Here is a 22,583-nt window from a genome sequence, read left to right on the forward strand (position 1 = left end):
GTTAGCTTCAAAATTTAGGTTTGCGCATGCGCAGTTCCAACTTTCTTATTTAGAAAAGCATTGAAATGAAACTCTTCTTAAAAACTGAAATTGAAGTAGCACGTCAAAAATGGATTGCACATGTGCAACGCTATCTTTCATATTTGTGGCCGGATTTTTACAATTTTAACAAAAGTTGCATCTTACAAATAGGAAATGAATGCAAGTGGAAATGGGTTTTATGTAAATCGTTTACGATTACTTTTTAACTTGTTTTTTACTGAAACGTGCTATTGATCTGAAATTGTGTTGAGTATCACTGTATCACTGTAATATTTGATTGAGGACCACTGTTGGTTTAGTTTAACGGGCTCCGATTGGTGCATCATTTTTACGCACTTCGTTTTCTGTTTCATGAAACTTCACATAAAAAATGGTAACGTTTTACAGTTGTCATATTCATTTTTTAAAAATTAAATGGCGGTTCAATTGTAAAATTTGTTAAATATTATTTCTGGCGATTAACCAAATTTAGTGTGATATCGAATTGGTTTGGATCGGGATATACTTTTCTCTCGTGTGACGGCTATAAATTGAATTCCTAGGATGGATGCATACATAAGTATCGACATTGTGGTTTTTTAGGATTTTGGCATTTATTTAATTATTTGATTTATTTATTTGTTTATTTATTATCCCTCTCTTGTTCTGGGCCCTCAACAGGCTTGTGCCCAATTGCAGAGTGACCCGCATAATGCTTTTTTAGAGGTGCCTCTGCAGAAGGTCTTAAGTTATTGTTCTATACTACTCCGGTATTTACCTTACGAATTAGGAAAACTGCAGGAAAACCTAATTCGGACTAGCCGGCAGAATTCTCGAAACTGGTGTAAGGTAATTCCCATCTCTGCCACAGATGAAAAATTCACCTCAACCCAGGTTCGAACACCCGACCTTCGCATTTATAGTCCAACACTCTACCACTGAACCATAAAGCCGGTTTTTTTAAGCTTGAGCCCGTGTAAGCTTCAACCATTGCCGTATTAGTAGTTGGAAATGGAAATCTTAATTTTATATTTGAAATTTTGGAATATCATATAATCCATAATATTTTACAGTTTTCCGGTTTACAATAGATTACTAAAAAGTCACGTAGCGGAAAATTCCCCTATGACAAGGTCAGCGTTTTTTGGTATGTGTAGCCTCTTGCTTTAAAGGAAATGGAATAATCCTCACAGATGCTGCCAGTTGGATATGCAATTTATGTCAGTTTAAGTGCATATGAAATTTTAATCAACCATGCCTGTTTCATAAGTAAGTTTTTTTTAAAATTCGTGTGGAACCAGTGGAAGGCGGGAAAAGTCTAGAAGTCACGGGGAATTTACGTCTGGGTGTAGTGGCAGCACGGTAAAATTTCTATGCGTGTGAGCTGTTAAGTTGCAGCAAGTAGGAAGACTCTAACTTGCTTCTACCGGCGCCGATTGCGAAAAATAAAAATGCGACTGAAACTCCTCGCGAGTTGTGTGTCTATTGGTGAAGACGTTATGTCAAAGCAAAATTGTTTTCTCTTTTCGATGATATAACATGTTAGTACCCTTATGCCAGAAAATTGCTCAAAAAAAATTATTATAATCAGTAATAGTAATCTAGATATCATACATCAAAATAAAACAAATGAACGTGTACGTTTTTTATTAAACCTTGAAGACAAAACGAAATTAGCAGTAAAATGGTTTTCATCGCAATGAAAGTTCAAAATGTTCACCAAGGCAAGGCAGTGGCATAACCTATCACAAACAGCTCGAAATAAAAATTATAATTTCTTCTACACTTGCTCTCTATCAAATGAGCCTAATGAAAGTGTGCACTGCTATTTAAAAAATTGAATTGTTTTTCGTTATTCATTTGTTTTCTGAAATAAAAACGATAGAATGCTGCCTTATTATGGGAAGTAAAATGTTAAACAACGTTCATACCTATAACAAAATTTTGTATACAGTCGATACTTACCGAGATATATACAGTATAAGTAATCAGTAATTTGTTAACTGTGTCTAGCATATAACGGGCGATCAAAAATGCAAAATGGCAATATTTGCTGTAAAAAATAAACCCTTGTTTTCTTGCAGTGATATAAGGAATAAAAATTTGCCTACAAAAAAATAAGGTGCAACAAAACATTTTTAAATTTAAAAGGGATTTGAAATATTTTCTTGTAGAGAGGTGCTTCTACTCTTTAAATAATTTTTTTACAACAAAGTAACCTCCTGTTCAAGTGTCCTATATCTACTAATGTTGTAATTCATTACTGTACTTTTTGACGCATCCTATGCACTACTATTATGTGTCGATGGAAATAAAGAGTATTATTAATCCTTACATAATGAAGGGCACCCTGTATATAGGTATAAAATTGGCATCTATAAGAGAAGAGGAGAGCAATCGTCAACTATTTTTTATATCAGCCTCATCTGTGTATAGCCTCTGAAATGAAACGGGCACAAATTCTAGGCAATCATTCAAATGAAAACTGAAAGATTCTTTTTCAAATCTGGCATGTAATATGATCCGGAGACGGACGAGAGTTAATCATCTATTTTGGTTTTTATTTTCGATTTCTCAAAGCTGTCGTGAATGGATTCCGTTGTAATTGATTTACGTTTTTGCTAATTTGGAATGATGAAGCCCTTATTGTTGAGTGCGCTATTAAAATTTTATTGTCTCACTTAAAAATACTGCCGCAAGAAGCTTCATTAAGGCAACAGTAAAATTTTATGAAGATTTTGTGTACCTACCTAATAGCACTAATTAATTCAATTGAATTAAATCTCTCTTACAAACCTCCAGATTCGTAAATAAGCAAATATGAACGGATGAAAGTGAGCGATCAATCTACGGTACATACGAAAAGAGAAACAATTTTCGATTCATGTAAGCAATTCGAAACGTTATTTTCTTAGCCATAAAGTAAGTACACACTCCCCGAAATCAATCACTTTCACCTTTCTCTCTCTACAAAATTGACGATATCGCGTTTCCCGCTTTTAAATGCCCTTTTCTGCGTGCACCCGCAGTTTCAAGTTTCTATGGCGGTTCTGGAGATGAAAGCTTTTGCTAATATTTCACCGATTTGGGAAAGATTTACAGAAGCTTTCTGCATGAAACGATTTCTGCCTGTTACATCTTTATTCCATTCATTCATAAGAAAATCGTAATTTAACGTTTTGTTTAAACGCCGATGGCGGTAGCGTGTTTATTTTGGCATCGTAAACGAGCGCGTTTAGTTTCAACAGTATTCACATACCGTGGAGTATTGCCAAAATTGTTTCCCTTATGTATTGGGTAATTCGTCTTACGAAGCATAAACGTTTTACATTTCGACAATAATTTATTTTAAATCACGATTTAAGCTACTTTTTGAGATATTTCTTCTTAATATCTTTAAAGTATAATGTATCAGGATGCACAGAGGGTAATTTCTATTCACAAGTTAAGAAAATGCAAGTAAATTGCAATAAGAGCATTTTTTAGATTACATTAATTATAAACCAAAATGTTCGATTCCAACCTGATGAGGGCACTTGGATTATAGGCAGAAACGTGTATTTAAGGTTCGTCTCTTTTCAGAAAATTTTTTAAAGAATTTACTCATAAAGGGTCGTTTTTTGGCATTTACTTAAGTCTTAAGTTTTAATTAGCACTTTTAATTTTTGTATTAAACAGGTATATTACATTTTTAATTAACGCGTTCACCTACCTCCATTATGACAAATGTGCCGGATGCAATATTTTAATCCACGATCGTTCCTAATTCGGAATTTTGAAAGACTTCTAATAAAGACAGATTTGAATAATTTAGGGTTTGTAAGCCCTATTCCTCACACAGAATGGTTTAACGTGTGCGCTGTATCATATAATTACAATAACAAACTCATAAATAATTCCCGACAGACAAAAGAACAATCGATCTACGATGATTACTTTTAAATTATACAAAAGCGTTTATGTGGAAAGTAGTGACGAGTAATAGGAAGCTCTGTTATTACATCAGTTATTTATGATTCTTGATTAGGGTAATAAGATAATTTCGAAAAAAAATGGTATTTATTTATTTGAAACCTAAGTTAATTTTAGATATTAAATATGTTTTTGTTTTGTTTCAGGTAAGTCAATAAATTGCTACGCCCGGCTTGATCGTTGTGGAAATAGCGAGTAAGTAGGTCTATATTCTTCTTTAATTTATAACAGAAAATTATTCTGGATTCTATTCATTTATTTTATTCCTGAAAATATTTCACTTTTTGCATAGTACTCCAGACAAATAAAGAAACAGTTATTAAAAATTTGCCACAAATCTACAAATTTAAAAACGATGAACAGTGGCGTACTTTTTTTTTTATTAAACCAGGTGTCAAATTCTTGACAGAATAGCTTCCTAGCTGATAATAGAATAAAAATTTTAGGTTGCTATTTGAAAAAAAAAGTTCGATGCCGTTACGGCGCTCCAAAATTTTTTTTCAAAAATCCGGCCCGTTATTTTTCTGTTCGGTATGCCTAAAACATATATACAAAATTTCAACAAAATCCGTCGAGCCGTTTTCTCAGAAAATTGCCAACAAACGTACGTACGTACGTACGTATACACGACGGAAAAAATTTTATTCTTTAAAAGTTGCTTAAAATGGTCTAAAACGTCGACATTTGATGAAATTTTGAAATGTTCAAAAAACAGCTATCGCAATAGCTACCTAGCACATGCTAGGAAGCTAAAAAAGGTAGTAAGATGCGGGACGACTTTATACTATGAAAACAATCTCCGTGGCGTACTTATATGTATTCTGCAACCTGAAATAAACTGGAAAAACAATACTAAAGAAACATTTATTTTGTCATTTTCTGCTAAAGCAAAATTCCAAAAAATAAATTTTTCAAAATTTAACTCAAAAGACATATCAGGTAATACTCTGAGTTACTTAAAAGGTACAGCCAATCGTAATAAATTCTTTGAATTTCTTTCATTCTTTTAAGTGCGCAACCTTTAAAATTTTGGCGTTACTTTCTCGATCAAGCTTTATACATTGTTAACTGTCCTTTCTTTATTTGTTATTTGCTGTTTTTCATGATCCATTTACTAATGCTCACGATCTTCTCTCTTCGATTTTCATTTTTGTTGGAACTTCAACGTTCTATATTACTTTTGTGCCTGTTCTTTAGTCTGTTCTTACACTTCATTCTTTTTATTTGTCTCGATTAAACTTGATTAAATACATAAGTACGACTAACCTCTATTTACAATTTTTTCTTGGACGTAGATGATCTAGAATTATTACTACCTACTAACCTTTTTTCTCGTCAAATTGGGGTTCATATCAGATTTTTACAAAAGAACTGTATATTTAAACCCGCCGTTGAGTAAAAATCTCTTGATGACTATTCTTTGGGTTAGAAATTTTCAATGTTGATTTGTTTGCTGGTCAATGAAACTTCGTACAAAAAATATGCGTTTTGCATACGCACTCACTCCATCCAAAACTTAAATTGGGTAGATTTCCAAATCGTTACGTTACCGGAACTATAACTTCAAATCAATAAATACTATCAAATGCAGTTAAATACGTCGTCTGTTTTATGCATGATGCAAACGTTATAGCTCACAATTTAAAGAAATAAACAATTCAATGTAATTTTCTTAACTGAAAAAGTCATGTACAGAGTGTAAATCGAAAAGTGGAACATAGGCGTTTAACATGGGAAATTACTTTTTCCTTGCGCAAACGTTTCCTAATTATTTTACGCAAAAATACTTCAAATAAAAGTTGTAGAGATATAAATTCTGCATCCCCTCGCGGTTTTTAGTTTGATTCAATTTGTATTAGAAGCTTTGCCATATGAAAATTATTACGTAACCAATTTAGCGCATTTTTGTCCGACTACTTTCGAGCTGTCTTCTTTCTATAAAAAGAATTGTCCATTGTTTGCAAGAGATAAATATTTGGTGCAGCACTTGAATCGTTGATAAAATAATAATTATCGAAGTCACTAGTGGCTAAATTATCCCATAATGGCGCAGTAAATAATACAATAAAGATACGGAGTAAGCGTGGGGCGATATTTTTGAAATATTCCTGACCATTAATATAATTTTCAGATCTAAATCTGAAAATCAAACAGTTACGTAAAATGAAACATTCAGAACGTGCAATTGCAAACGAGTAACGGCTTAGAGGGCGGAAGTTCACTGTTTCTCAGCTCAGATATGTACACGATTCATTCATTGTGAAGTATACTAAATCCTTTATTGTTAAGGTTTTAGATTTTAATACGATAGGAGGCGAGGGTGTGACGGAGATTTATGCAAAAGCAGAAAAAAAAGGAGGACGAGATTATACGTGCGAGCCAAAGTTTTATAGTCACAATGTTAAATTTTCAATGCCGAAAATATCCCATTGTCAATTCTGGGATGAAAGTCGTGTTAAATCCTGTAGCGGGTTGAATTTGGAGATATTTATATTTTAACTGCAACAATGTCTTCAGTCTTAGTGGTCCCTATATATTCTTTAAACGATTTTAAAACACAAATAGTGCGTTTTTTGACCAGCAAAGTAACACCAAAATGTCAATTTACTGTATATTAATAAAATCATAAAATATTAAGACTTATTGAATGTATCTCCATACCTGTCACAAATTGGGACACTTAAAATTTACTTTGAAATGGCCAGTCTTACTAATAACTAGCTTAATGATATAAAATATGAATATGTGCGATTAATTCACAGGAATATCTTTACACTTTACACTTTACACACCATAATTTTGATCTTTACAGGGACAAATTATTTAATAAATAATCCTCGAACTTGGTTTCATTCAAAATTAAACTTCTGAAATACCTTTGATTCCAAACACAAAATCTTCGAAGTCTAAGCGTTAATTAAATTTCGTGCGATAAATACTCCATCACAATCGACCAGATGTTCCTACAATTTTAACACGCAATTTCACGTTTTACAACTGAACACACAAATCCGAATAAACAGTTTACGAAAGCCATAAAATTTTAACAAGAATTAGGCAATTATAAACAATTCCAAAAGTAAAATCAACACTGAGACACAAATTCAAATATAATAAACCCACTCCGTGCTTTTTTTCGTAAATAATCCACCAGATTTTCACTTGATAAATTGAAATATTGTCATATACAAGGTGTCGCGTCAACAAACCGATTTCAACTAACCCGAATAACAAAAGTACAGTAACCAACACAGAACAACAAAATACAAATAACAAATAATAAAAAGTAACGAAAAAGAATGTAATTTGAAAGGATGAGAACGCAATTTCGACTAATTTAAATTGACATTCTGTCGTCACTTCTTGAGAATATTGAGGGTGCGAGGGTGAACGGAAAAACTAAGGTAAACATTGAGTACAATAATATTCTGTTCAATTATCCTTCATCAGATTTTCACTATTATTTTGAATGCAACCATGGAAAAATGCGCCTTTTTGAGATTTTTATTGTTCCGTATGCTAGAGCTAGGCCTAAAGGAATCACATTAATTTAAATTGAGACGTACAGTTTAAATCCGACTTTTCCAATTTAACCACCGAAGAATTTATTAATCTTAATTCCCACAGGTATCTATAATGTACATCAACGGATCCTCTCTTCTAAACTTATCTAACCCCGGCTTTAGTAAAAGCGTCGCACTACCCTACAAATTTATTTTAGCTTGTATTTCACATTTTTGCATTGGTACACCTTAACTGTAAGAAGATAACACAAAAATGATAAAGACATTCCTTAATCCGTTTAAAAGCCATACATAAGCTGTTCGCCTCCAAAGCTTTATACTTTTCTTTTTGATACAAGAAGGGGACGTCCGAGACGACGCGTCAAACAGATTGTTGTCGTAGTTTTAATCCTAGACAGCAAACTAAGTTGACATCCTCGGATTACGTTATGACATTCCTGTCGGCGGTGGTAAGAGAACGAAGATATATCGTCGGTTCTTTAGTTAAAGTAAATTTGACTTAATCTGCTCTGCTGACTGCTACAATACAATAGTATTTTAGTAGCCTTTATTCATTGTAATTAGTCGTAAATTGGTAGCATTCTTTAGCACATAATCTTTGATGTGGCAGTAATAAGTTTAGCGAAAAGTTGTGGGATGTAGTCCGATACTTCTTAATACTATTTTGAAGTTTTTTATGGTTTCTTTTGGCATTGACGACGATTTCGGCAAACATTGTGTAAGATGAATGTTACTAAGTTATTACATTTATAACCTACTTAATGAAGACCGAAATACTACTTCACTCATGTATTATAAACGCATTTACTGCTAATTGCGGTTTACCATTTTGGTACCAACAAAAACCACGTTTGTAATTCAAAGGATTGAGAAGGAGAGAACAACGTGTACGGTGGTATGCCTTTTTAACAATTAATTAGATCTTTACAAAGTCACACATAGATTTGTTACTATGTCCAAAATACACACAAACATTAAAAGTCCTCATATTTTAAGTACATATATGGTAGGTAATTAGAATTTTTGCCTTATAATCGCTAACACTTAAAGCCATTAGAGGCAACTCTAAAGTTAAATAGTTTGTCAACGCGCTTTGCTTTTACATATAGGAACCACGTTCTTAATTTTTAGTTTGCAGTTATTACCTATTTTGAAAACAGTGTTGTATACGCGCATACGCAAAATTCACCCTTTGAATCGTTTGTTACAAGGTTCTCAATTTTATTTAATTTAAACTATCCTCCTTGCCCGAAAAATATGTTTTTCGTAACAAGAAGCGAAGAATTTGAATTTTTGGGGATGAGTTGAATTTTTGAATACCATAATAATACTAAAAATGAATTCTTTAATTACAAATTGCTTGACTTACATTCAATGTCGACTGTGATACATGGTTCCTTTGATTAATATTTAGAGCGACGTAATTCCCTTTATATTACGTTGTCGGTATTCATTTTCACGATAGTAAACTATAGTGGAATGGCAGTATAACAGTTCAAATAAATCATCGAAACGGAAAATAGTTATTGGTACGGCAACGAACCTGATATAACTGATAGCATTTTCAATTGAACAGAGTGCAACGTAATGAAGAGTCTTGTTTAGTATAATACACGTAAGATATGCAGAAAAACTAGAATTTTAGTCTAATAAGAGCTTTCATTACTACTTAATAGATTGGCGGTCGCGTTGGCGGTCAATCCAAAAATCATCATCATATTTCAAATTAGCCAGTCTGAAACAAGAACACTTTTTCAAATATGGATTGTCTATTAGGTAAAGGCGTTCCCTTCTAACTTTAGAAAAATGTACGGCAACAGCTAACACCCTTCTTACACTTTTCTTACTTTCTTCACGATCTTCAGTACTTGACTTTGGGGTATTCGGAATTTCCCATTGCAAATCGTGTAAGTACTTCCATTTTCTGAACGTCTTGTTTCACAATCGGGATATCGCTCCCGAGCATAGCCTCGAACAACATTCTTCTTGACAAACGAAATTAATGTTTTACTTTTATTGTAGCCAATTTTGAAGGAGTAAAAATTTTTCTAAGGCACACACCGGTTTTTCAATATTATGATGGAGACGGCGATACGGTTGTTTCTCTTTCAATTGTTCGAGAGACGGACAGCCGATTTCTTCCAAATTTATGAAAAACTTTAATGCATATCACGTAAAACGTGCTGTACGACTTTCAATACAGGTATGACTTCTCTTTCAAAATCTCAAAATGGCACAAATCGTGGCGATAACACATTCCAAATTTTATGATTAAGTGTTGAAATTGACGTGAGGAAAGTAATATTATTATATCAATATCATTTTGCACTTAGTTCAATTATGTCGCTTCTTTTCGCAATTGACTCCAATTATCTCGTTAACTATTGCTCTGAGGGAAAAAATTAATAGAAAAAATTTTGTTTAGAATCAAATTTTGTATATACAGTTGGTATCGAACGTTGATTTTCAAATGTTATTGTTTTTTATAGGAAAATATAAAAAAGTAACCCCGAAAATTAACAATTCATTATTACTAAAGTAAAATTCATCCAATCTTTTTGAAAATCCGTATTACAACAATGATAAACCCGATCACAATGAGTTTCATAGTCATTGATTAATTAAATAATCAAATTAAAGAAACGATGCTTTGTCTTTCAAACTGGGCGACTCCCAGAGCGTTCTCAATTTTTTTACATCAGATAGTGGAGCCCTAGACAACAATTTCCAAAAATTTTCCCGATGATTTTTGCAAATTGACGGACTGTGGGATTTTTTCAGTTGACTAATAAATGGAATAACTCCCGAAATATATCAAGGAAGGTAACCTGGCACTATGATTTATAAAAATCATACATTTTGGTCACACTTTAAAGAATCGTTAAATGCAAAATCATTTTTGGTTGTCTCGAAAAGAAGCCCAAAGTCACAACTATTAATCGGATTTGGACGTATTTTTTTTTAAATGAAAGTCTTTCCGGAAGCTTTCGATTCGCCTTTTATAGATTTACATTTGTTGCTGTATTTTGGAAATTATTCCATTTGTCAACTAAGAAAATTCTTCGGATTTGGAAAAAAAATTCCACAGTACGTCGATTTGCAAGAATCATCGACACAATTGTTGAAAAAGATTATTTTAGGGTTTCTTACAGTTGTGGTACACAAAACAGGTAGCTACGGCTATATATATATTTTTGGTGTAGCGGTAGATAAGTTTAAACCCAGTTGCTTTCTAAATGCCCTAATAACAAAATCCAGAATTACCTAATGAATTATTTATTTGATTTGACTTACCCTTCAGAAGAAGAGGCTTTGCACCACATTCGCCGGCTAACGGCCTTAGCGAATCAAATTCTCTTTTTTATTCTTGACAAAAATATTTAATTGCAAATCTGCGCTGGGCGCATGTCTTGTCAATACGGCATTTAGCAGGCAAGTCCCTTATCTTTTAATGACATTCTATTTGGTATAAATTGGGAAAACCGTAAAACGTAACAAGTATAAGAATACATCCTGATTTGTATGCAACAAAATATACGTTTTATTGCATATAAATCTTGCTGTTTTTCAAAAAATTAACTTAAATTAAGTAGCAATACACTGAAATGCTACACAGATTGTTCATTTTCGGGACTCCTTTTTTATCTTTTTCCGTAAAACACAACATCATTTGAAAATGAACTTTCAATACCAACCGTATCATAAAAAATTCGATTCCAAACATATTCATTATCTTCATTTTTTCCCTTAGAGCAATAGTTAACGAGATAATTGCAGTAAAATTCGAAAAAAAAACCACATTTTCCCATTTTTTCGTAATTTTTTGTTTATAACAATATGTTCTAGTTAGGGACACATTTCTGAAAAGTGATTGTTTAACGGGGTTTTGTGTTACAAAATGGCAATAGGCGGTTCTAGTCTAATTTGACCCCGCTGAAAACGATGCGCCCTGTTGCCAGACCCGATTTTGGCATTTGAGCGTTCAATATTTATTTCGATGGTAAAGTTGACATTTAAGTATGTGGCGACCTTTCGCAGCGTCCTATACCTGGGGCCCAAAAACCAATAGGGCGCCTGGAAAGTCCAAAAACAGTGAAAAATCGTTTTCTCCCGTATTTTTACTACACCCCATTCCCAATTCGGTGGCCCAGAGCAATAATATGCGAATTGCGGGAATCCGGATGTTACACACCTGAAGGGCTTAAATGAGGATGTGGGAACCCCGCTCCTATAAACGATAACTATGGAACCAAGAGGCAGGAGTTGGTTTGTCGGTGAAATTTGAGGGCATTGGGTAAGTAAAAATATATGAAAACATGCTTCCCAAGTTTTCTTCGTTTTTTTAAATTAAAACGTAACTCTTGGCAGTCGAAATTGTATAGAATGTTGAACACTAGTATTATGCAAAATTAAAAACTTTATGGAAATGATGCTGCAGTTGAAACTTACCACCCACTATACTCTCTTTTTTAGCTTGTTGTGGTTGCGGTTATAGTGGAATTGCTACAACAATAGCCACAATGTTTTAAAAAGTTTAACTGTAACGTTGTTATTCGTTAAATCTTTTGACAGTTTGCATAATATAGCTAGTGTTCAATATACTAAACAGTTTCGACTGCCAAGAGTTACGTTTTAATTAAAAAATCAAAGAAAACCTAGGAAGCATATTTTCATATACCTAAAGAAATTAGATTTTTAAGCTCAATATAGTGTTATTGTGTTTTCGCTGGGAAAAGAAAATTAAACTATATTAAGTTTAAAAGAGAAAAGGAAATACTATATTTACTTTAAAAAAACTTCTAATTCCTTTGCATCAACTACATAATGGAGCCCTACATCACATTCATGTAATTTTACCCAAAATCGTCCTATGAAACCTTCATTTTCATGCTAACTTTCAGATAGAGCAGACTACGTTTCCTGCCGCTTGTCACTTTACTGACTTCACCGGCACTTTACTGGCCGCATTTGTGACGTTTCGAAATGTCTATAGTGACTCCTGTCATCACTGACAGATTGACGTTAATCAAAAGTTTTATATAAAATTGAAATGTTAAATTAAATACGATTTCAGGTAAAATTTAATACAAAACTCTTTAGTAAAATGAAATTACCTGACTCGGAAATTAAATTCAATATTTCCTCGCCAGTAATGTATCATTTTCCGGACTTTTATGTAAATAACTATTACTTATACCCAATGCCCTGTAATTACGCCGCCACACCAATTTCTGCCTCTTGGTTCCATTCAGGTGTGTAACATCCGGATTGGAATTCGCATATGGACCACCGAAATGGGGAGTGGCCAGTGTAGTAAAAATACGGAAAAAAGACTTTTTCACTGTTTTTGGACTTTCCAGGCGCCATATTGGTAATTAGGTCCAAGGCATATGTCGCTGCGGGAGGTCTTTACCAACGGCAATTTCGGCCACCATCTTGGATTTAAGGGCTTAAATGCCAAAATCGCGTCTGGCAACAGGGTGCATCGTTTTCAGCGGGGCCGAATTAGGCTAGAACCACCTGTTGCCAGTTTGTAGCATAAAACGCCGTAAGACATGATTTAGAGACTTCAGAAGTGTCTCCCTGACTATTCCGGGAGTTTCCGGCCAGGGGGACTATGATTTTCGGATTGAGCGGATTTTTTACATGGAATACACTTGGTCTCGTTGAGTGAAATGACAATATCCATAGTTTAGACTACTTTTGGAGCTAATTTGACTGGACTATTATGATAGTCTTTCGTGGTATAACAATCACTACTATCATAATCGCTTACATTATAAACTAATGTTGTAATACTTATACGTTTTGCTAGTGGCAACCCATTTCTTTTAACGTGAGCAGTGGCAAAAACACTTTTTACCCTACGTTTTGAAATTAAATGCGGTACTTGTACACAGGGCCGTAACGAAAACATCGGCAATGATGGGGGAGGAAGCGTAAAAAATGCAAACTTGCACTCGAGAAATGACAGAAATGCACGGTACTGGCTAATTGTGATTGTTTTGACTCTTTATTCACACCGATACCTTTGGTGGCAGCATTTTTGTTTATTTAAAATGCCCAACAGTAATCAATATTGTAGTTTTTATGACTGCAAAAGTAAATACATTTGCAAAAATTTCGTTTGTAATCAATGTAATTACACCTTAAAGAGCAGGAATAGTTTAAAACGTCCATTTTATCACCTTACTTTCAAGAATTTTAAGTGTGATTAGTGCAACCAAAAAGAAGGATAAGTTAAAGAATCATAGTCTAACGCATAACCTTTCCAAAGGGTTTAATTGTGAACAGTGTGATTACGCAACAAAAAATAGGGGATCTATAATAGCTACGTCATTCTTTGACACACTTCGATTTGAATAACTTTCTATCACTCCTGTCAGTGTAATTACGCTACAATTAGTGCCACATATTAACACACACACAACCTTATCAAACATTTAATTTGTAAATAGTGTAATTGCACTACTCGCGATAAGTAAAACTTAAAGCGCATATTCACGTTGAATGATGGTACGTGCACGCACTCTGTGCGATTAGGTATGCAAAAAATAGTAAAAAAATAAATCGTCATTTATTAAAGTACGACACATTGAAGAATGCCTATCATTTAAATTGTGGTCAGTGTAATTATGTCACGAATAGCATAAAAAGCATAAAACATGAGGGAGTGTCGGCGAGTTGTTGTCCACTTGTGCGAGTGCGCTAGAAACTGAATGAAAAATTGTAATCTTTATTTGTAATTAGAAAATTAAGTTAATTGCGTGGTGAAGCTAATTCAAGACACCCCTGAAGTTCTTAAGAGAAACGCCTTTCAGGTAGTATAGGATTAAGGGGTTATATTTTCAAGTCTAAAAAAACGACATAATAAAATCAATTCATTTTCAAATTAGTACAATTTCACTTAAATACCAGTTAGAATAACCCAATGTTTACAAACCGCTCACCACCGATATGCGCTATTTGTTAATTATTCAGGAGCGCCTCTAGTGTTAATCTGAATGACGAATAGTTAATACGAGACTGTCAGTTTTGAACATTTGCCGCGTGATAGACGAAAAAAATATAGGTAGGTACTAAAAGTAGCATGAACATGTGGGCAATTTCCACAAGCGACAATCAAATGGAAGAATTAGTCTTCACGGTTAATCTTCCTATTTTTTAACTTGTCCCAAGCCTTCACTAGATAGCAATTGCATCGACCAAATTCCGCTCTGTTTTTAACAACATGACTGAGTCTAACCAAAGAGTACCCACTCTTTGGTCTAACTCTTGAATGTCACATACTGAATTTCTAAATTTCGAATATCTAATTCGCATCAAATGAGGCCAAAGGTGATATCCTTTGGGCTCATTTGTTTCAGCCGTTTTACAATAGGACAGATTTTCGCGAATAAATATGGTGCCAACGTAATGGTAATTAAGTATCTACTATTTAGTGATACTTCTTTAGAATGGCTATTGAGATTGAAGATACCATACCAGTACTGTTTCCCGTACACGAGCTCGAGCATAACTCAAAAATTGTGCTGTGCTTTACGTGCTACGTGCGTAAAATTGCTATCGGCTCACTAGCGTTGTAGAATTACAAAAATCGAAAAGAAAAAAATAACAAGTTACGAAACAGCGTCCTTTGGAGATACTGATTCAGTGATCCTTAATCATGCTCCCGCTGTTCCCCATAAAAGATGTCATGGTGTAAATAAAGTTGTCGTTGATTCTAGTCCAGCTTGGGCAGAGCTTTATGGTAGACGACTAGTTTTTTTTTTAACTAGCCGTAATAGACTATACGTATTGTCTTTTAAAAGACCGCACGATGGTAAAAGCAAGCTATTACAAGACGCGTGAATGAATGGAAGAAAAATAACATGAAATGTCAGAAAGAGGCGCTCACGTGCAACAAACACGTTCTTGATACCTTCATCGACTTTCATAATGTGATATATGCCACCTGTGGAAGCGCAAAGGGAAATACAATGTCGAGGTGAAAGGTTACGTTTGATAAATTGTCGAAGACGCTAGTTTCCACGCATTCGTCAGTTTGTCATGGGGTCACCGTACCATTTCATTTGTCTTCATTCGATGGTGTCGGTGGTAGCTCGAGCGTGAAGAGGAACGTTCGTGATATTGAGCAATCGTCATTTTTATTTATTAATACACTCTATAATCGAGTAACGGGAACGTAACTTAATCCCGTGCACAATTAAAATCGCGCCTTAATTGGTGTCGTGTATCTTTTCAACTTCACTTATTTTGCCACTATCCATGTAATTAAAATACCAGGAAAAGTTTTGCGTTACGAAGTTTGGGTGACGTTGAGTAGTGGGTACCTAGTAGTAAGTGAGGTGTAATGTAATTTATGTAATGCATCTCTACCACTGTGATGAACCGTGTAAACCGATAACTGGGCAAACAGAATCGAATCGGGAGTATCCCTTTATCCCCAAACGGCGACGTTGGTAATTAACGACTACTGACCCCCTTCAGCTGCTCATGCCGATCCCTTTTGAGAGTGGAAACATACGGACCTCTCACTTCCTATCTCGTCAACCTGTCACCATTTACAATTCTACCCGTACGTGCCGGGGGTTTTCATGCGAACTCTACCGTACCGAACCAGTTTGTTTGTTCAAGTTGCCCTTTAGCTACTACATTCATTTTGTGTTTTAATTTACGTTTCATAGTAGTCCACGCTGCTGACATCCGCGAAAATCGACTTTTATTAAAATGTTTCGATACCAATCGCATGGTATACGTTTTGTGTTTGACTATTTTCCTCTCCAGGTTTTTACACGTTGAATACGTTTTTCATAAAACTCTCACGCGAATTGAAGCCCGAATTTGAGGTTTTCGCTATTAAAACTCATTCCAATTGCGGTAAAGTTGTCGTATTTCAGCGCCTAAACTGATCACAGTCTGTGAAACAAATACCTTCTAGTATTAATTTCGTATATGATTTTAGAGTAGGTTCAGACCGGGGCTTGTACATAAATTTGAAAACAGGAATTTTATCGATAACCATTATACCTTTGTTGTTCTGTTACGCAAGGTAACAAACGCGTTTTATGTTTTATGTTGTGAAAAAGGGTTGTTAAAAAAGAGACGCAGAAACAAATTTATACAAAAAAAAAAAAAATAAAAACGATTAGGAAATTCCTTTAGCGAGGAAACCATTTACGCTCGTATAACTTTTACAACCTTTTGAAAGGTAGCATTTTTATTTTTTGTTTTCGGTTCGACAACGTCGCACGCTCATTTCGTTAAACGTCTCTAAATACAGATGCCAAATCGATTACTAATAAATTACGTGTTGGCAGAAGAACTCGGTCAGTCAGAGGAATATCCGAAATGCATTAGGAAACGTCTTGGGAGCGTATGCGACCCGTTTAATCGTTAGTTGCTTTTGCAATTGCTTTGGTCAGCATATTAGGGCTGAATGCTGATCAAGTTTAAGTCCTCAATCTGAATTTCCTTAGGGAGCGTGGATGATATAGAAACAACATAATGTTTTTGTAACTGATGCAGCAACGCGCGAAAGTGAGTGGTGATCAATTTTTGAGGGATTCTGCATCTGAACGCGCGATAGCTATTTAACACAATGACTTCATCGGAAACACTCAAATTTGAACAGGAATAAGGTGAAATATTTTTACCCAAATCTCCATTTTCGAAAACGTAAATGCTGCTCTATTGCGATAATCTGATACCCATGCACCCATTTTAGAATTGAACCGGCCCTTGTAATTAACGTCATCTTCACGAAATACAGGGTGTTCCGCGAGGAAGGGGACAAAACTGTACTACGCGTTCCTTAGGTGACTTCGTGTCGAAAGTGTTTTGTGAACATGCAAATGTAAATGGTTCATTATCGAGATGTTGTAGCGTATATGTTGTTTATTTATATAGAATGAACTGACAATAAACAATCTTAAAATGTATTAACTTATAACAGTGCGATTATTATTTATTATTTACAATTTATAACATAACACAAGCTCATCGAAGTTAGAACTGACTCGAAACACAATTTGAAACAATAATCTTTCTAGAATGTTCTCGAGTGTTCAAGGACCCTTCCGAAAGTTCTAGAATCTAGAACAAGCATACATAATATTTTCCTGAAAAATTGCGTCACATTCACCTTCATTCTTTATCGCCGATATCTTTAATGGCGCTTCGATGTCTATTGGGATTTCCCGGAATATTCACTACTCACCCCCCCCCCCCCCCTTAAAACGGCCCTAGTGGAGACACAGTGTCAGACAACTCTTGCCCTATAACGTGAACTTGATGGCGGTACTTGCACAACGACCCTCTTGTGCATTTTCCATTGTGGGGAGGGGGGGGGGGGGGTTCTGAGGTTTGTTTATCGTATGGTTGGCACGTCTGCGTAACCTATCGACAGTCATGGTATCAATGCTGGTAAGCAGCACTTAACACCACCAGTGTAACCTAAATTACGTTGGTTATTTAAGTATTTAAAATTAAGTGCAAGTGAATTACAGTTATAATTAAATCCATTTTAAGACGGTTATAAATTTATTAACATAACACAAGCGCATTCAAGTTGGATCTGCCTCGAAACACAATTCGATTTCTTTATAGAGCAAACAACATTCTTTCTATCATGTTCTCGAGTGCACAATGACGCTTCAGGATATTCGAAAACAAACACGTCATATTTATCGCCGATGACTAATCTTTCATGGCGCGTCGATGTTTATCGGGATTTCTGGAATATTCGCTACAATATGATTTTTTAAATTTAAAATAGTATTACGTAAATATATAGTGTGTCATGTCTATACTATGCTTACAATGTGATGGTGGACACTTGGAGCAATTATTATAAAGATTTATTTTCATAACTAATATTATTTTTTGGTTAAATTAAATAATTTTCCAACCGTAAGAATACGGTTTAGGTCCCATGAAAATTATTTAAAAAAAAATCTCGATAACGAAGCATTTGCGAACCCATTTCGTAGGACGTTTTCCACTCGAGAAACACGTAGTAAAATGTTGTACCTTTCCTTACGGGACACCCTATATGTAATTATTTATCCTTTAAATATGATTCTGATTCTTTAAATTCTCCAAATTCGTCCGGTTCTTCGGATCCTGCGGCTGTTTCAAATTCTTCAATTTCTTCAAGTTTTCAATTTCGTGATGGGAACTTTGTAACTGTGCCTGTTTACCTCTTCCTCGAAAAAAAAATAGAAAATTGCTATTTTTCCAATTGATTGAAACAAAAATGCACAATGGTGTGCTCATTTCTACGAATGGAAAGAACTTACTTGCAGTCCTCCAACACCGAGGTCCTGAAAGTCTTTGATCTTGCTGAAAAAAAAACCTATTTGTAAAACTGAATAACAGACGGAAATCAAAGAGAGAAAGTCGTAACGAATGGCGCTGCATATCTTTTTCTTTTGGCTAAATGTTCTTAAAAGGTATTTTTATTCACTGTATCAGATATTCCAAAATCTTGCCCGGTACCTTCCGAACAGCATTCTCTGTACAGAGCGATACACTGGTGTATTTATATTTAGCTTAGGTAAGTACATTATTGAACCTCACTAATACAAGAAACATGTCCGTCAACAGACATTTAAAGTTTACCCCTGTAATAACAACTTCTGTTGAATGTAAAAGTCTAATTGTTAGTTCCAATCGCTATGTTTAGGCCCGAAGAAGCTTAACTTGTTATCTACGTATCCTACGTTACTAATTTAGGGCTACCGTACTTAATCAATTTTTCTGATATCCAACCGTATACCATTTGCACTTTTAGTAATAAAAGCCTTCGGTTTAACAGTTATTGGTATTTCCGTTAAGTGATTAGTGGAAAATTCGAAATTAAGGAGCAGTTTCGCCACGCATATTTTACTCTTCATCATTCCATACTTCATACCTAAAGATTGCGTTTTGTTTGTATTTGATAATTGTAATGGTAATTTGTTACCTATGCACATTCGGGGACCAAAGCCAAAAGGTGTCCATGCACATGGATGGCGACCGGCACAGTTTTCCTTTGAGAACCGTTCTGGATCAAACCGCTCTGGATCGGGAAATATGTTTGGATCCATGTGAGAACCGCTAGTTGGCACGAATACATGTGTTCCTGGTTCCAGAAGGATGTCTGTGTTTGGAATTATGTACGGTTTGGTACACTCTCTACTGTGAGCGGCAGATGGAGAATATTTGCGCAGAGATTCTGAAAGGAGACGGTGTAAAAGGTGCGGTTACGAAATGCATACCTTTGAGGCATTGTTCGACGTAGTTCAATTCGTTGACGACGTCATAGCAAAAGTCGCCATTGTGCAATGCTAGAACATCGACTACCTCGCGCCTGGCTCTTTCTTGAAGATCTGGCTTAAGCGCGAGTTCATATAAACAAAAAGAAACTGCAGAAGCTACGGTCTCGTAATCCGCAATTGCTATAATGAGACAATTTGCTGCGATCTGGGAAGAAGATAGTAAAGGTTTGATTTTACTTTCTTGAAGAATTTGGCCGCTGGTTTCATTTATATCGACGTTATTTCTTAACTGAATGAGTAAATGTATAAGATCGTCACGGACGATGTTATTCTCTTCTCTAAATTTGATGATGTCTCCGGACAATTTTAAGAAATAGTCACTCACGTCTTTTCTTACCGATCTCGCTCTAACGTACGTGAGCATACTAGGATTAAAGAACGTTAGCAATGCGATTAACAAATCCAATGGAGACTTATTAAAGAAGCATTTTAAATAGTATTCAAATTCGGTAGTGGGACCGTATATTTGGTCATTCTCCATGCCAAAAATGGCGGCCTCTGTCAAACGAATCATATACTTCTCTATCACCTCACTTATTTCAATAATTGTCTTGTCACGATAATTGTGGGTTAATTCTTCAATTAGTTTATCCGTATATGCCAGCACTTTCTGACTCATCATTTTGCTTTTTGCTATAGAGAAAGCCGGAGTGAGTTGCGTACGTAACTGCTTCCACTTTTCTCCTTTGGCCGATGCTATTTGGTCACTTAGAGGATCTGATTCGTGGTTATGAAATATGCGATCGGTAAAATGCTCAAAATCGGTACTCATAATATCTTTAATTAAATCCAAATCCGCGAGCACCAAACAAGGTTTCATCATAAAGTAAAATCCGCTCATTTTTTGTGAATTCCGCCGGCAGTCGTCATAAACTTTCTTAAACAAGTCTCGAATTGCACCTTTGCCTGTAAGTAAAGGCTTTGCGTTTCCAAAAATGATGTGCGGTTTAGAAAATACGTAAACTCCCTTTTTTTCCCAGTAGGTGTAGAGGTGCTTAAGGTACAATACTATTCCAATTACACCTAACACTAGCAAGAACAAAACTTCGTAAACTACACCCATTTTTCACCAATTTGGTCCCACACGGGAACACGAGAATGTTTTAAATACTTAGCTCAATGCGTATTCGTAAACAAGCGGCTGGTGTTGATGAACTAAGATATCACGTAAAATATTGCGCTAACTACTGTCCTATCATTATACGTGATGATAAGGAATAATTCATGTATGTACTTACTTATTTGATACTATTGCTTAAAATATAATGGCCTTGTCTTATAAAGTATCAAAATCTCCGTCTTAACTTTGAATTATCATGAGAATATGGTAATTAATGGCAAGGAAGTGAATAAAATTTCCTGCATTCCCAATCTCTAGACCAACATTTTCCAAGGGCACTGGTAAATAATTACAAATAATTTTCTTATGTTGGCGTTGGTTGGTAACAGCCTGCAGGTGAAGGGAGTGTTTGTCTGTGACCGGGGGGCAGCGGCGCCGTTAGACTTTAGGAGGTCTAAGGCAAAATGCGTCGAGGAGGCCTATGTTAGATATGGTAGATAGGGTATAGTTAGTCCTTCAAAATGTGGTTCTCGGGAAGAAAATGATATAATATCTTCGAGGGTATCATTGTACAGATTTGATAACATAAAGGTAAATTTCAAAAATCTAGTTTCTAAATTTGCATTTTTAAGGAAGATTTTTACAGTCTTTGTAATTATGGCTAAATGGCATAGATTTCCTGTAAAATGCTAACAAAAAATGCAGTTTTAAGGGGTTCTCACCCCCTCTCCTGGTAGGGAAGTATCTCCATTCTAAAATTTCGGTTTGGACCAATGGTCATCTGTTTCAAGTTTGCTAGTCATCAAAAAGCGCGGGTCAATAAATAGGTATAATTAAATATTCTGATGCAGACGGCTACGGCAATGAGAGAGTGGGAGTCGCATATTTTTTTAGACAAAAAATGTTGTATGCTCTTTTGACTGGTCATCTTGTGTAAAATATTAGTGTTTTGGTGAAATCAAATCATCTTCAAAGATGTTTTTTCGGCTATTGATCGAATTCGGCAAGTGCTTACAACATACAAAAACAATCCCTCTAAAAGTTATAACTTTATTGGTGTATTACACCCACACAATAACATTTCGGACACCGGCGCAAGACCTAAGTTCTATGCCTTTAGTTGCCTTACCATTTCGCCCAACTAGCATTTTCATATTTTATAATAGTTTCCAAAACGTTTCCGGCACAAAAATTATAAAACAACAGTACTCTCAGAAACGTTTTCAAAATGTGTATAAGACAGCTATAAGTATAAAATTGGCGCCACTTTATCAAGCATTTCAGTTTTGGTTAGTAATTTTGTAAAAGCTTTTGAAACATAACAAAATTATTGTATAAACATTTCGTCAAATCGTATAAAAACTTTAAAAAAACATTATACCTACAACAGTTTTGTTAAAGATTTTTATACGACGCTATATAAAATATACTTTATAAACCTATATAAACATTTCTACAAAACAACTACAATTATAAAATAAAAATGCTTTTAATGATGTTCTGATTTGCTGCAACAAGCAATTTTGATTTGGGCAAAGGGAAATTGAATGACCCCTGACAATAGCAAACAGCCATTTTAATTTTTTATTTTTTTAATCTATAATTTAGAAACTTATTTGTGCTACAGAGAATATAATTTTTGATGCGTGGGAAATTTTATTGAGAAATGTATATCATATATCTAAC

General features: G+C 34.8%; 2 protein-coding genes across 4 annotated transcripts in view; both read right to left on the reverse strand.

The window, feature by feature from the left end:
• LOC116164280 (protein slit) overlaps positions 1-22,583 on the reverse strand; it is a 270,589-nt gene that overhangs the window by 177,514 nt on the left and 70,492 nt on the right. The gene's annotated exons all lie outside the window — the stretch shown is intronic.
• LOC116164283 (cytochrome P450 6a2-like) lies at positions 18,959-21,033 on the reverse strand. The gene is made up of 3 exons (XM_031478433.1): positions 19,778-21,033; positions 19,483-19,734; positions 18,959-19,431 (listed from the first exon to the last, which is right to left on the reverse strand). Exons 1-3 carry the CDS (start codon positions 20,898-20,900, stop codon positions 19,265-19,267), a joined length of 1,542 nt encoding a protein of 513 aa, XP_031334293.1. The 5' UTR covers positions 20,901-21,033; the 3' UTR covers positions 18,959-19,264.

Source organism: Photinus pyralis, unplaced genomic scaffold, assembly GCF_008802855.1.
Source record: "Photinus pyralis isolate 1611_PpyrPB1 unplaced genomic scaffold, Ppyr1.3 Ppyr1.4_LG2, whole genome shotgun sequence".
Lineage (NCBI taxonomy): Eukaryota > Metazoa > Arthropoda > Insecta > Coleoptera > Lampyridae > Photinus > Photinus pyralis.